Source organism: Pundamilia nyererei, unplaced genomic scaffold (genome assembly GCF_000239375.1).
Source record: "Pundamilia nyererei isolate P.nyererei 1_Seehausen unplaced genomic scaffold, PunNye1.0 scaffold00329, whole genome shotgun sequence".
In the NCBI taxonomy this organism is placed as follows: domain Eukaryota; kingdom Metazoa; phylum Chordata; class Actinopteri; order Cichliformes; family Cichlidae; genus Pundamilia; species Pundamilia nyererei.
In genome coordinates, this window is record NW_005187730.1 from 335,682 (window position 1) to 349,963 (window position 14,282).

Here is a 14,282-nt window from a genome sequence, read left to right on the forward strand (position 1 = left end):
CACACACACACACACACACACACACACACACACACACACACACACACACACACACACACACAGTCTCATACAAATGTGTACTGTGGGAAATGCCAGAAAGACATCATAAGGACGCTGCTTCCTGACCTCCATTCTGCTTAAAGTATTAATACAATTACAGCGTCCAAGACGGAGACGGGATTTGGAATTGTGATGTAAAACTGATCCAAATCGACCTTGACTGTGAAATGGACGGATTAGTGCTGAAGAACATTTTCTTGGCACCTTGAGGAGAGGGTATGTTGTGTTTATACTTGCATGTTTTTGACATTATAAAGAGGAAACACAGAGCTGTCAGTAGAGCTGCTTGATGCAGAGGCTGTCTGCTGTCAGTCAGGGCGAGTAATGATGGAGATGAGTCACTGCCACTCTACTCTTGACTCTGACAAGGCTCCACTGCATTCAAAAGTCAAGTAAGACTTCTCCCGAGGAGCATCTCTAACTGGCTGAGAGGATAACAGGAGTCTGTAAGCTCACAGTTCATGTAGTCGTTTAAACTATTTACATTGAATAACAGCATGAAACTTTTCAGGAATGCAACATTTTACATATAAAAACTAAAAGTTCTTATTATGCTGAAATGGAGGACTACTGTCGGCCTGGGGGGGGTAATGGCAAAACCCATCGGGTGTTTTTTTAAGGAGTAAAAATGATGTAGTCTTGGACTCCTGCTGCATATGGAGTTAATTAAACCACTCGTATCTATTTTCTACAACCACTGTCTCTCTTCCACAGCGTGCTTGTGTTCCGTCTTCCTCCCCTCACCCACAACCGGTCAAGGCAGATGGCTGCCCCTCCCTGAGCCTGGTTCTGATGGAGATTTCTTCCTGTTAAAAGGGAGCTTTTCCTTTCCACTGTTGCCAAGTGTTTGCTCACATTTTGCAAATTTTTATGTTCTTCTCTGTGTTATTGTAAGGTATTTACAAACCTTCGCTAGTCTGTGTCAGTGACTGCCATCAATCTGGGTCTGACCATGACTGTTTAGAGCTATCCTACCACGTGACCTGTGCAAAGTGATCACCCAGAGATTGATGGTGTTGCATCCTCGGTCTCTTGTCTATGTCACCATTCTTTTTTTCTTTTTGCAATACCCTGTCTGGCATAGTGAAATCTACAAAAACCTAGATAGTTTTGTAGCTATAATTGAGAGGTGTCACACAGAGGCAATCATAAAACGACTCTTTTATAAAGTGGTGAGCTGAAGGGATGCACTCACTGAACATGTGTGTGTGTAACAGTCCTATTAAAATGTGGCTGTGGAGAATGGGCAGATTGTTATTTGCTGTTTTGTTGAGAATTACTCATCCAAAGAACATGACTGAGTCACTAAAGTCATCTGCCACAGGAAAACAAAGACAGATAAATGAAAACATGTAGAACATCTTGACCAGCTCTCACTTTTTAGCACCCTTGTGTTAGTCTGTTTGAGTTAGGGTAAAAGTTAGAATTAAGTTTAAATGTAGGCTTAGATTTAGGTTAAAGGTTTAGCACTTAGAGCTAATAAACCAGATAATAAACCAACTAATTCAGAACTGAAGAAGGCCCAGTGGTCTTAGAAAACACACTTTTTGAACTAAATAGAAATAATAATGCACTGTATTCGGTGATTGGGGAACATTGAGTGCAGAGGACAGTGTTCACTGATGACTGCTGACTGATGCTCCATGCAGAGCAGAGAGACGTAGGGGTCCCGAGGGTCGCTGAGATGTATTATTATAATTACTGTTTTATTTCTTCGTATGTCACCCACATCCTTTGTTTTGATTAGCGAGAGCAGTACACGCTTCCCAACAACATTTTGTATTAAGTTCTGTATTTGTCTGCAGGCCTATTGATCTATTTGAGCTGGAAAGACTCTGTCAGGAGCAAAATCAATTTCAAATTCAGCTTTCAAACAGCAAACACAACAGCAGCGATTAAAAAGTTATTTGCTCTGCAGTGTGTTATCATTGGTCTCTTTGTCTTCACAGGGTTGTGCAAAGGGATTGTAATGTGGCAGGTCTAGCAGCTTGTCCATCCAAAAAGATTGAAATAGGACATAAACTATTATTTTCATGTAATTTGCAATGAACAAAATGTGTCTATTGGGCTGATCAGTCTACTGCTCATGGTACTGATTTGGCCCGAGTCTGTGTTGCAGTATAAATCTTGCCAGTCAGACTGCTTCATGACACATTTTTAGATTTATTTCCTTTCCATCGATAAAACTTTCATGCATAGAAAAAGAATGTTTTCAGAGGACTCTATGTACTTGTTAAAAACTTAAGTACACTCTTACTGCTTTTATAAAAAATAAAGATGGCAAGTAGTAGCCAGTAGCTGCTAATCAGAGGAACTTGATAAATTGATTATCAGCAAGTGTGAAAATCTCTAAAAGCAGAAAATGTTGCTCCTTGCTGTACTGGAGCTTCAGGTGCTGTGTAAACAAAATGCCACAATTGTTCAATCAGTGCTAAATTCACCCCAATGTCAGAGAAACAGCAAAAAAACCCAAGAGCTACATCACAGACTCTACAGTACAATTAGAAAAAGACTGAACAAGTATGGCCTGTTTGGAGCCTCTTCTCTCTAAAAAGAACTTGGCAGCATGGCTTAAGCTTGGAAAGCTGTATTTAAACAAATTGTAAGACTTCAGTGCTTTGGATAGACAAGACCAAAGTGGGGTGATGATATGGGCTTGTTTTGCAGCCACAGGACTTGGACACTTAGCATTGACTGAGACAACTCTGTATACGCTACCTGTGTGACAGCTCAAGCTTGGCCCAAACTCATGCAACAGGACAATTCAAGCACAGCAGAAAATCTATAACAGATTGGCTAAAAAAGTAAAGGAATCAAGGTGTTTCAATGGCCAGGTCAAAGTGCGGGAGCTCAACCTGCAGCGGTGGGACCTTAAAAGAGCTGTGTATAAATGAAAGCGTGTAAACCTCAATACCTATAAACTTCTTGGAAAGAAGAATGGACCAAAGTTCTTCCACATCAATGGGAGAGACCGATAAAGTCACACAAAATGTATGTCTTCTCTATTCTGTTTTTGACCTATCTATCAATGATATAGATATAGATAGGAACTGAATGGGGACATGGCGAATAACACCGCGTCACGCCAAGTTTAAGCCTATAGCACAAGACACCATCAACTGCAGGATCTACCAAGGAGATGCTTTGTCCCCACTGCTGTTCTGCACAGGCCTGAACCTCACTGACAAGACTGGCTACGGATACCAGCTACAGAATGGAGCCATCATCATCCACCTCCTCTACATGGATGAGATGTAGGAGTGAATGAGACACTGATTCACTGATCCACACCACGAGGATCTACAGCAACAACACTGGAATGTCAGTCGATCTGGGGAAGTGTGGTCGGATGGTAACAAAGAGAGGCAAGGTAGTCAGAACTAAGGGGATTGCACTACCAGAAGGCGATATTGCAGAAATTGAGGACAGCTACAAGTACTTGGGAATCCCACAGCAAATGGGAACCACAAAGACGCCACTAGGAAAGCTGCAACCAACCAAATGAACCTTTGACAAAAAAGCTCTATAGCAGCCTTTTTGGGTCACTTCAATGTTACCTTCAAATCACGTTGCCTGGTGTGCTCCATGTCCTGCATGGCGCAGCGGTGGGCCTCCTGCAGACGGTGCTGTCGCCTCTGATGCTCCGTCTGCAGCTCCTCCAGCTGCATCCTCAGGTGCTCCCTCTCCTGGCTGAACTGGTGCTGTAGCTGCTGCAGCGACGACTGCGACTGGGACAGCTGCATCTCCAGACTTTGCTTCAACAAGGATATCTGCACAATAATAAGAACAATACATATTGCAGTGATTGTCAGTAAGAAAGTTGAAGAAGCCGCTGCCTCTAGACCTCTGCATACATAATTAGTTGGATAGAAATCAGGTAGGTGGTCCAGGAAGTGCAAGTTCAGGCTGTCTCAAGGGAACTGCATTTTTACATGGCAGAATAACAAAAAGGTAGAAGGTTGGGGTTGGCAATCAATTTGCCTTAAACAAATATATACTCTCAAGACCTCCAGCAAAAGAGCTTTTTGCTGTGAACATAGCACTAAAAGCAGGCAGCAGTGTGACTCACAAAATTAACCTGTCTAGACAGCTTAGGATTTTGAATTCAAGTGTTGAGATAAGTACGACCTTGCAAAAGCTGCTCTGGCAGCACTGTATGCAACTGCTGCCAGGTCAAAAAACACATTCTAATCAGAAATCCCGATGAAGAAGATCGACAGTAAACTTTAGGGGCATCAAACTCATTTAAGGTCACGGGCCCATAAGTTACTTACTACACAATTTAATGTCAAGTAGGCTGAGCCAATAAAATCACTTAAAATAACCCAGTTCTTAAAACAGAAGCAACCATCCATTCACAAAGCAGATGTTTGGAATGTGATCAGAAAATCTTTTAGAAAGGCTTTATAAATTCAAAAATGCTGATTTTAATTTAGCCAGTCTCACCCTTAAGATCATCTTCTTATGCACTCACAGACAGCTTGTAGTGGGTCTGCGGTTTCTATATTACTCCCTGAAAGTTGTGCTCTGATGGTGTGCTTCGTGCACACACACAACTTCTCTTCCTCTTCTTGACCTAAATTTCATGTAGGGGGTCATTGTTGAATTTCTATTATTGTAGCTTTGGTGATAGTGAAATGAAAATCAGTTAAGACTTCTGACTTTCATGGACTCATTCTCAGAATATTGTGATCACACCCCTACACCTCTTTACACAAGTTTCAGGGTAAAGATCTCACAGACAAACAGGAGCATCTGTACCCTGAATGTGCAACTCCGCTCTATGGACTGTGAAAGCTGAACGAATTATCCGGCTTTGAGCTTTTAATTAAAAATACAACAATACTGTCAAACATAATCGGAGAAAGTTGTTGATAAATCCATCATCTTGTGCAGCCACTTGCAGATCATCGTTTCTGAGATAGTAAACACAACAGGAAAGACTCTCTGTGATCTAAATAGAGTAGCTTTGCCGCAGGAACTGCTTCACTAATTTGGAAATTACATTATCACTCAGACATGAGTCACACATTTTTTTGCATGGTGGCAAATCTTTATTAGCAGGCACATATGATTATATATGCTGCACACTGATCCTGTATTATCTAAAATTGACTTGCTCATATAGCTTGCAAATTGTGGACTTAGTGGGGAGGGTTGTTGTATAATAGGTGAAAACTTGCATAATGTATTAAACAGTTTCCACATTCCCTACATTTATACACATTGGCATCCTTGTTTCAAACATTGATGTCCACTAAGGTTAAAACAGGGGCCTGATTTACTAAACTGAGAGTGGAAAGTCTTTTGTTTTATCTACTAAGAGTAAAAGGTTTTGTGTTTTGTTGCTGCAATTTTGAATAGTTGAATTATCACCTGGTGATTATGTAACCAACATGAAATGCCACTTTTATAATGACAGCCCATCACTTTAGGGGCATTTTGCACGTCATGTCAGGCATTTTAAGCTTTCTGTGCCTCGTCTCACTGTGTTTTGTGCCAGCTGTAAAAAAAGAAGGTCATCACAAATTGCAAACAGTGAGAGTAAATCCTGGACTGATGGCAGTGATTTTGCATGTCTTGCAATTATAAAGTCAGCAGTGCCGACCTCTCTAAGTAGTAACTTTTTGGGGTTTTTGGGTTTCTCCCATAAATCATGTAAAGCTAGAACCATACACTAGAAAACAAAGACAAATTTAATTTATTTAGCTCATTTCATTATATGAAAACTAAATCTGCTTAATACAAAATATTAAGACATGAACCCCTCCCCCCCAAAATAAAGTTTACAATGCCTTAAGGGAGTGAAAACTGCAAAACAGAACAAACAATAACAACAAAAAATATTAAGTGTAGGCCTTTGTGAATAGAAGGGTTTGGAGTCTGTTTGACACACAGATTTAGTTGATCTCAATTTAATCAACATTTTATATTGCGCTGAGAGCCATTGAAGTCATTTCATTACTGGGGTAATGCAGGTAAATTGCGGGTAAAACAGTGACCTATAAGGATTCTGGCTGCTGCATTTTGGACAAGCTGAAGATGTCGATGATGTTGATCATTTGGGAAATCCTGCAAATAGAGCGTTGCAATAATATAACCTACTTGATTTGAATGCATGAACGAATTTCTCAGAGTCAGTTTTAGAGAAGATTTTTCTAATCTTAGATACATTTTAAGTTGTAGAAAGCAGTTCTGGTAATTATAATGATGTGGTTATCAAAACTGAGGTCACTTTTTAAAATGACACCAAGGTTTGTGACTTGATCACTGTGTTTTAGAGAAATGGATGATAAATATGAACAAATTTTGGACCACAAGTATTTCTGTCCTGTCTCTGTTCAGTTCTAAAAAGTTTTGAGACATTCAGGACTTCAAGTCATCAATGCAGCTTATTGGTTTATGACCAGAGGTTAGATCATAAGAGGGAAGTGGTAAGTACAACTACGTGTCATTGCTATAAGAATATGAGGCTATATTATGACAGTACCAAGTGGGAGCATGTAAAAGTTGAACAGTAATGGACCAAGGACTGACCCTTGAGGAACCCCCAATTGAATTTTGCATTTGAATGGATCTAAAACTGCTAATTGAAACATAAAAAAACTTCGACCCTTTAGATACGATTAGAAGCAATAATGTGTCTGACCTGTTAAACCTACTGAGTCATGAAGCCTTTAGTTAGATTATGATATGGTACAATTATTAATTACTAATAGATTTAAGTTAGTTTTATTGGGTGACAGTGTGATTACAGCACATTTAAAAGAAACAGGGAAAATGCCAAACTGGAGAGAGCTGTTGATAAAATTTACTAAAAGATTTGTAAAACAGTGAAATACAGATTTGACAACTTACATATATTAATTCTGTATCATTTTTGCTATAGCTGGCATTTTTGAGAAATTTCTTGCTCACAGTTGTCAGATAGACACATATAATGGAGGTTGGGCTTAAAAACCACACTGATTAAGCTTTTGCATGAGTTCAATAAGGAAGATCTGTTTTCACTCATCTGCTCGCTTCTAGTCTGCTGTTATTATGTTCTTTACTGTATTCAAAGTTTCAGACGTGTAGCCCTGTATTATTTAATGGTAAATGGACTGATTCTTATATTTTCTACTCTCCCAGAGTATTCAAAGAGCTCTACACAACATGGCACATTCACCCATTCACTGTCTTCTATGCTTTTAAGTGCTTTCTAACTACCATTCACACTCATACTCCGATGGATGCATTGGAGAGCAACTTGGGGTTAATATCTTATCAAGGATATTTGGCATGCAGACTAGTGGGAGCCAGGGATCGAACCACCAACAGATGACCTGCTTTACCTCCTGAGGTACAGTCATACAGCCATGAGCTATAGTGTATATGATAATATTAGACATAATATTATAACATTTCCCCCTCAATATTATCTTACTTTGGTGCATTTTATTTGCCAAAAATGAAACAAAAAAAACAGTGAACATAAGTCAAAGATGAAATTCACATGCAGCCAAATTCTTCTTCTTGTTAATCCTGAAGTTGATAATCATGAAGTGAAAATCTGATATTGTGACAGTGATGGTGTGGATGCCACTGACCCTTTTTAATTTGGTTTTTCACTGAGATTCAAAGCGGAGGTTTTCAAGCTTTACCAACTCTGCGTTTGAGTGCAAAATTACCCGCCTATATCATTCACATTAGGCGTTATTTACAACGACACTAATATTTTCAATGCTTGTGCCTTTTGAAAACACACTTTGGAGCATGCTGTGCATCAAGGCCTTACTGGCACTGACATCTGCCATTTGATTTCTAAACAGCCTCTTCTCCATCAGTGCGTATTTGTCAAGAGCCTGACTGCTGCTCTGATTTGGCATTGGAGTAAATAAATATGGTTTAGCTGATTGTGAGGTGCGGAGCTGCCACATTAATCACCGATGACAGGGTGGGCATGTTGAAGACCAGCAATTAATGCAAGAGACATGCACAAACAAACAGAAATAAAGCTGTTGATTCTGCACGTACGATGACCACAGGAGAGCTTAGTCATGCCACATTAATATTACTGTGCAGTCATTAGCTACAGCAGCCGGCTCTGGTGTGCGTTAAACACTAACACATAATGAATACGTGAGTCTGTGTGCCAGTGTTAGGAGGAAATCTGTGAGTCTGGCACAGACAAGCCGTCACAGGCACAACATACACCTAGAAGAGAGGTAGCTCTTATTGCTTCAATAATGTTTCGCCCATCATATTGATTTTCTCACCACTGGTATAATTACAACCACTTGACTCCAGGCTGTGGGCATTTTGTGTTCAAAAAGGTCTGTTGATTGTAAGTTGAAGATTAAACCTTTAAATCTTTAACCAGTATTGCTGCGTAACAGTACTTTACAGACACACTTGGTGTACAGACGCTACGTGATTTCTTGTGTTAATAAAAGCTGTTAGTTTCTTGCTGTTCCTGTTTTTATTTAAAATATATCCTTTCTCAGCAATGCCTTTGTTTGTGTCTACACTCACCGGACACTTTGTTTATCACACCTTGTTACTACTGGGGTGGACCCTCTTTTACCTTTGCCTTTAATTCTTGATGGCAGAGATTCAACAAGGTGCTGAAAACATTTCTCAGAGATTTTGGGAGATTTTATGAGATCACATCTCAAAGTTGCTCCTTTTGGATTGGTTGAGGCCACTGGAGTAAACTCCTTGTCATGGTCAAGAAACCAATTTGACATAATTTTAGTGGTCAAAAAGGGATGGACATGATCAGCAACAATACTCAGGTAGGATGGCATTTAAACAATGCTCATTTGGTACTGAGGAAACCAAAGTGTGCCCAAAAATATATTACACCACCACCACCAGCCTAAACCTTTAATACAAGGTAGGATGCATGCCATCTTTCTGTTTATGCCAAATTCTGAACCTGCCATCTGAATATTGCAGAAGAAATCGAGACTCATTAGACCACTTTTCCCAATCTTCAGTTCTGTCTAATTTTGGTGAGCGTGTGAAAATTGTGGCTTTAGTTTCCTGTTCAGGTCATCGTGACCATGTCTACATGCATAAATGCATTGAGTTGGTGACATGTGATTGGTTAATAAAATATTAGCAATAATGAGCAGTAGTGTGTTTTCCCTCCTTTTTCTTCTTTATCGACTTCTCCCCTCTAATTATCTACAGCTTGGTGTACTTTCAGGTTGCAGTCACATAACCAACACAATTACCTCACATGTTTATCTCTAATTACTTTTCCTTGACTTCAGTGTCAAAAGCTTTGAGGTGAAGTACCTGTGTGAAGACGACCTCTTCAAAAGTGGCCCACACAGCTCACACCACTTTCATTAGGGTGCTTAATAATGTGGTGGGTGATGTGAGTCAGCCCTGGTGATACTACAGAAGTAGTACAGCCTTATCTGTTCTTAGTATTTTTCTTTATGCAGGCTATATGAACTTAGACATTGATGTGAATAATGTTTCCATTACCAAGTGGGAAAAAGTGAGAAACTTTGCAGTCACAATGAAATAAAATGGTTTGAATAAGAAATGTGGCTCACCATGCTGTCCACTCATGTTGTCCACTCATCTACTTAAACGCTTCCTTTATTAAAGCTTTTAGAATCTCCGACATGAAACTAATTAAAGGTAATCCCAAAAACTGGAAGTACAGCAACCCCGAAAATGAGAACAAAACCACAGCAAAATGAGTTAGACAACAACATTCACCTCTCTTTGAACTTTGAAATAGGGAAAATTATCTTTATTTATACAGTGAGCTTGGCAAACTGTTAAGATTCAAAACATATCGGCATATTAAATCATTACGGCACAGGCGGTAATTTACATCATCTGTTTCACTTGTCAGGTATGTTGATCATTTTGGTTTGTGAACGTTTGAATGGTGTGCTGCTATGAACCCTGGGAAGGCCTTATTTTCTTAGAGTTGGGAAGTGTATCATCTGCTAAAGGAGGTAAGGAAGCATGCACTGAAGCACCTTTTCTTTGCAACTTGAGAATTTGACCAGCTCTTATTACAGCTGCCATGCAGATGATTTAATCAGAAGCCCTCTTAAGTACAAATGACTATTTGACCACAACCAAAGTCACATCTCTGCTTTTGTCTTTGTTTTATCATCTGTTTATTGTCCTGTTTTCCTGTTTGTGTCCTGCCTTAGTACTGGTTTGTTTTCTCATGTTATTCTCATGTGTTTTGATTTTTCTTTGTATTCAATGTGTGTCTGCTCATCACTGCAGCTTTTTAATTCACACCTATTTATGAGCTTACTAAGTCACAGTAGTCTTTCAAAATCTACCAATATTTACTTCCAAAATTCCCAAAACACAACATAAACACCAAAATTCACTTAACATTTCAATATGTGCCCTTTTAGTGTTTTGCACAGAGATAGTAAAGTGAACAGAAGGATGGGCGGCACTGTTTGTGCTCCCATTGGGAAGAGCCTCACCTGTTCTAGCAGGTCCTCCACTTTCCTTTGCCAGCTCTCCCTGGCATTGCTCAGTTCCTGCTCCTTGCTTTGCGCCAGCTGAGCCAAGGCTGAGTTTTTGTCCTCCTCGTGCTCCTCTTTCAGCTCCTCACGTAGCTTCTTACACTCCTGCCTATAGCACAGCACAAAATGAAACACATATGCGTTTATGTTTCAGGCGCTTTATTAATCATCCAGTGTGATTCACAAAACCTGTGCGGAAAAATACACAAATTCAATCTGTGAACTGCGAAGTTCCAGAAAACCTGAGAGTAAAACAGTGTGACAGAGGAATCACGTAAATCTTAGTGAGCTCAATAAAGACCCTTCAGCAGCAGCGTTACTGACAGGTAGCTTAGATCAGAGGACGCTCCATTTCAGCACTTTTACCGCCGTTTGTAAGATGGAAATTAGATTTTTGGAAAACAGTGGGAACCTCCTCAAACTTCTTTCTTGTGAGTGAATAACCATAAATCATTGGAACTGGGGGACTGCCTATATTGATTAAGTGTCAACTCTCAAACTGATTTATGTGCTGTGCTGACAAGAAATTGAGCACAGCGTTAGTTCAATCAGGGCATGCAGTCAAGCCCAGCAGTGACCACAGATAAAATAATTTTAACGCCCACTCATGTCAGCTGATACCCTCATATAGATTCAGGTGGCAAATTTAATATAGGGCCTACTGCTTTAGTGTGGAAGCCACTTTGCAACCCACTTCTGCCAGGTTTCTCTAAAAACTCCCTGGGGGAGTCCCTCCCTTTAGTCAATCAAGAGTGCTGCAGTGAGAGTACTGACAGAGACTAGAAACAGCACATTCCTTCCAAATTAGCATCATCGCCCTGTTAAATCCAGAACTGATGTTAAAATCCTTCTCCTTACATATAAAATCTTGAACAATCAGGCCCGTATCATATTTTAAAGACCTTGTAGCACCATATTATCCTAAAAGATCACTTTGGTCTCAGACTGCTCCTGTACTCTAGAATCAGGCCCCTCTACTTTGAATCAGGCTCCTCGCACTGAGCTTTTCTTCTTCACTCATCTCTTTTCACTCTCTGTGTATTCATACACCACTACTGTAGTTAATCATTAGTTCTTATTCATCTCTATCACTCTCTCACAGTGTGTCCTTTGTCCTCTCTTCCTCCCCTCACCCCCATCCGGTCGTGGCAGAACGTTGCCTCTCCCTGAGCCTGCTTCTGTCGGATGTTTTTCCTTCCCTCTGTCGCCAAGCGCTTGCTCATGGGGGGTCATGCGATTGTTGGGGTTTCTATCTAATATTGTAGCGTCTTTACCTTACAATATAAAACACATTGAGGGGACTGTTGTTGTGAATTGGTGCTATATAAATAACCCCAGCTCCTCCTTTCACGCTTTATCTGACTTAATCTGAAATCTGCTGTCAATGATGCTTGATCTTCTCTGTGCTCCTGCTGATGCCCTCCCCATCACCAGATTTTACTGTCTGCATAATGAAGGGTGGCAAGGTCCCAGAACGGAGCTGCCAAAAAATGAATTACTCCAGTCATAAATATTAATCTTCTTTTGTCTACAGGGGTCTTGACTGAACTGAAATTATGGATTGCCTGGAGGGTATCAAATAAATCTAACAGGTATGCTCTGGGAAAATAAGGAACTAGAATTCAGCTAATTCCCCCAAATGTTGTGTGTTAGGTTTAGGCTGATTTTGTGGAGATGACAACAAAGTCTGAAAGAAGAGACTCAAACAAGCAGCTAGGAATTGGCTTGAAAAGTAAAGGTGCTTCAGAGAGCTCTATAACACTTTATGGGAACAATAAATTGTCCTGAATCATTAGACCTCAACACAGCTTCCACTGAGCGCCCATCACTCTCCAACACTTCGGCTAACAGCTCTGCGAATGGCAGTGTGTGTGTCTGCGCGCTGCCAATGTGATAGCTGTGTGGGAGTAGAAATGGCAGCTGTTAAATGAAGTATCCAGGCAAACACATTTTTTCTCTCACTTCGAGAGCTGCAAAGTGTCAGACTGAAGGCAGGCTATAACACACACAGCGATGCAGTCACACACCACAAAGTCACGTTCATAATGCGGCACACTTGACACGTGTCATCATTCACGTCCTCGTTCGGCATAAAGCAGACGTTCTCCCTCTCTCTTGCTCTCTCACAGACACATCCAGACTTGAGGCGTCAAAGATCTCTGCTCTTCTCTTCTCTGCTGTGCAGGAAGAGCCGAGGGCAAATGGAAAGAGGTAAAAACATGAAGGGATGAAGGAACTTTCAAAGATGGAAGGAATATCCGGATCAAATGTGGGATAATTGGCTGGATTCAGGGATCGTACAGGCAGATATGAGCCGCATGTGCTCATTTAAGGTGCGTGTGACATTATAATTTACTGTGTGCTCAAAATAGCTAACAAGAACTTTGTTCGTACAGTACTTTTAAAACACACAGTTACAATGTGCTTCACAAACTGGGGCGCCACTGTAACTCACCTGGTTGAGCTAGCGACCCGGACACTAAAGGCTAGGGACCTTATGGCAATTCGAGACAGAAGATTTCCCATGTGTCATTCGCCCTCACTCTCTCACCCCCTTTCTGTCTACCCTCTGCACTGTCCACCAAATAGGCTAAAACATAATCAAAGAAGATTTAAAATAAACCTTTTAAAGCATAAATGATTTTTTTTTGTGTTCTAAATTGCAATAAAATTTTTACCTTTTATACTTGTATACATACGTCAGCATGCACAATTCATTTTGTTAATTTTATTATTGTGACATGGAAACCTAAATAACAAGAAACCAGAGCCACAGTAGCACCATAAACAATCCAACCTGATGTTTTTCCCAAGATTTGCAAACAAAGGTTAATAACTTATAAACACCCAAAATTACAAATCATCACAATCTGTACATAAAAACACTATTTTTTTCAAAACATCCCACTAGATGAAGGTATTCTTAACTTGTCATAACTAAGGACTATACAGAAAAAAGTCACTCATTGTTTGTTGTTGTCCTAAACAGGGTTTAGGACTGTATGTTTTGTTAATTTGAACATATGCAAATTTTTGTCTATGACAGATTCTTTTCTTTTCAATGACTTTACTGTAGATTTGCTGCAGTGCATTGCCCTGTTGCATGACCCAGTTTGGGCCAAGCTTTAGACAAGTGCATCACATTTGACTTTAGAATATTTTGGTACACAGAAGAGTTCGTGGTTGACTCAGTGTCTCCGAGGCACCCAGGTGCCAGGTAGCTATGAAATAGGGGTGGGTTTTGATAATCGATTTATCGATTAAAATCGATTCTGGCTTGGATAACGTGATATCGATTCATTAAAATCTTGAATTGATTTTTTTATATTAATTTATTTTGCCCGAAACGCCAGAATCTCAGGTTAAACCTCACAAAATTTCAAGAACCACCAAACAGCTAAAACAGTAAATGAGAGCAGGTACACGGATTCTGCACAAAATCGTAAACACAAAGCGCGGACCCGCCGACGGATCAGAATCAGTGAGATGTCGCCTTTCTCACTTGACGGCACGGACACGGTCGGGCCTGAAAGCCGACAGCTCGCTGATTCTGATGTTTCGGCAGGTCTGCGCTTTGTGTTTATGCCTTTTTTGCGCTGGTTCTGAAGCTGTTAGTTTGATGTCTCTCCAAACATTATTGACCGAACCAGCAGCAAAAGAAGATCCAAACTACACTTCACAAAAACATCGTCATGAATTCCCTCTGACGTTTGCTGTTTT

At 40.3% G+C, this 14,282-nt stretch overlaps 1 protein-coding gene across 5 annotated transcripts in view; it reads right to left on the minus strand.

The window, feature by feature from the left end:
- The window catches only part of LOC102192866 (protein FAM184A-like), a 217,913-nt gene that overhangs the window by 56,861 nt on the left and 146,770 nt on the right, over positions 1 to 14,282 (minus strand). For all 5 annotated transcript variants that reach the window (XM_013915605.1, XM_005751838.2, XM_005751837.2 and 2 more), the window contains 2 exons: positions 10,521 to 10,671; positions 3,618 to 3,830 (listed from right to left, as the gene is read on the minus strand). In XM_013915605.1, coding sequence (XP_013771059.1) covers positions 3,618 to 3,830; positions 10,521 to 10,671 — 364 coding nt within the window. The remainder of the gene's footprint in view (positions 1 to 3,617; positions 3,831 to 10,520; positions 10,672 to 14,282) is intronic.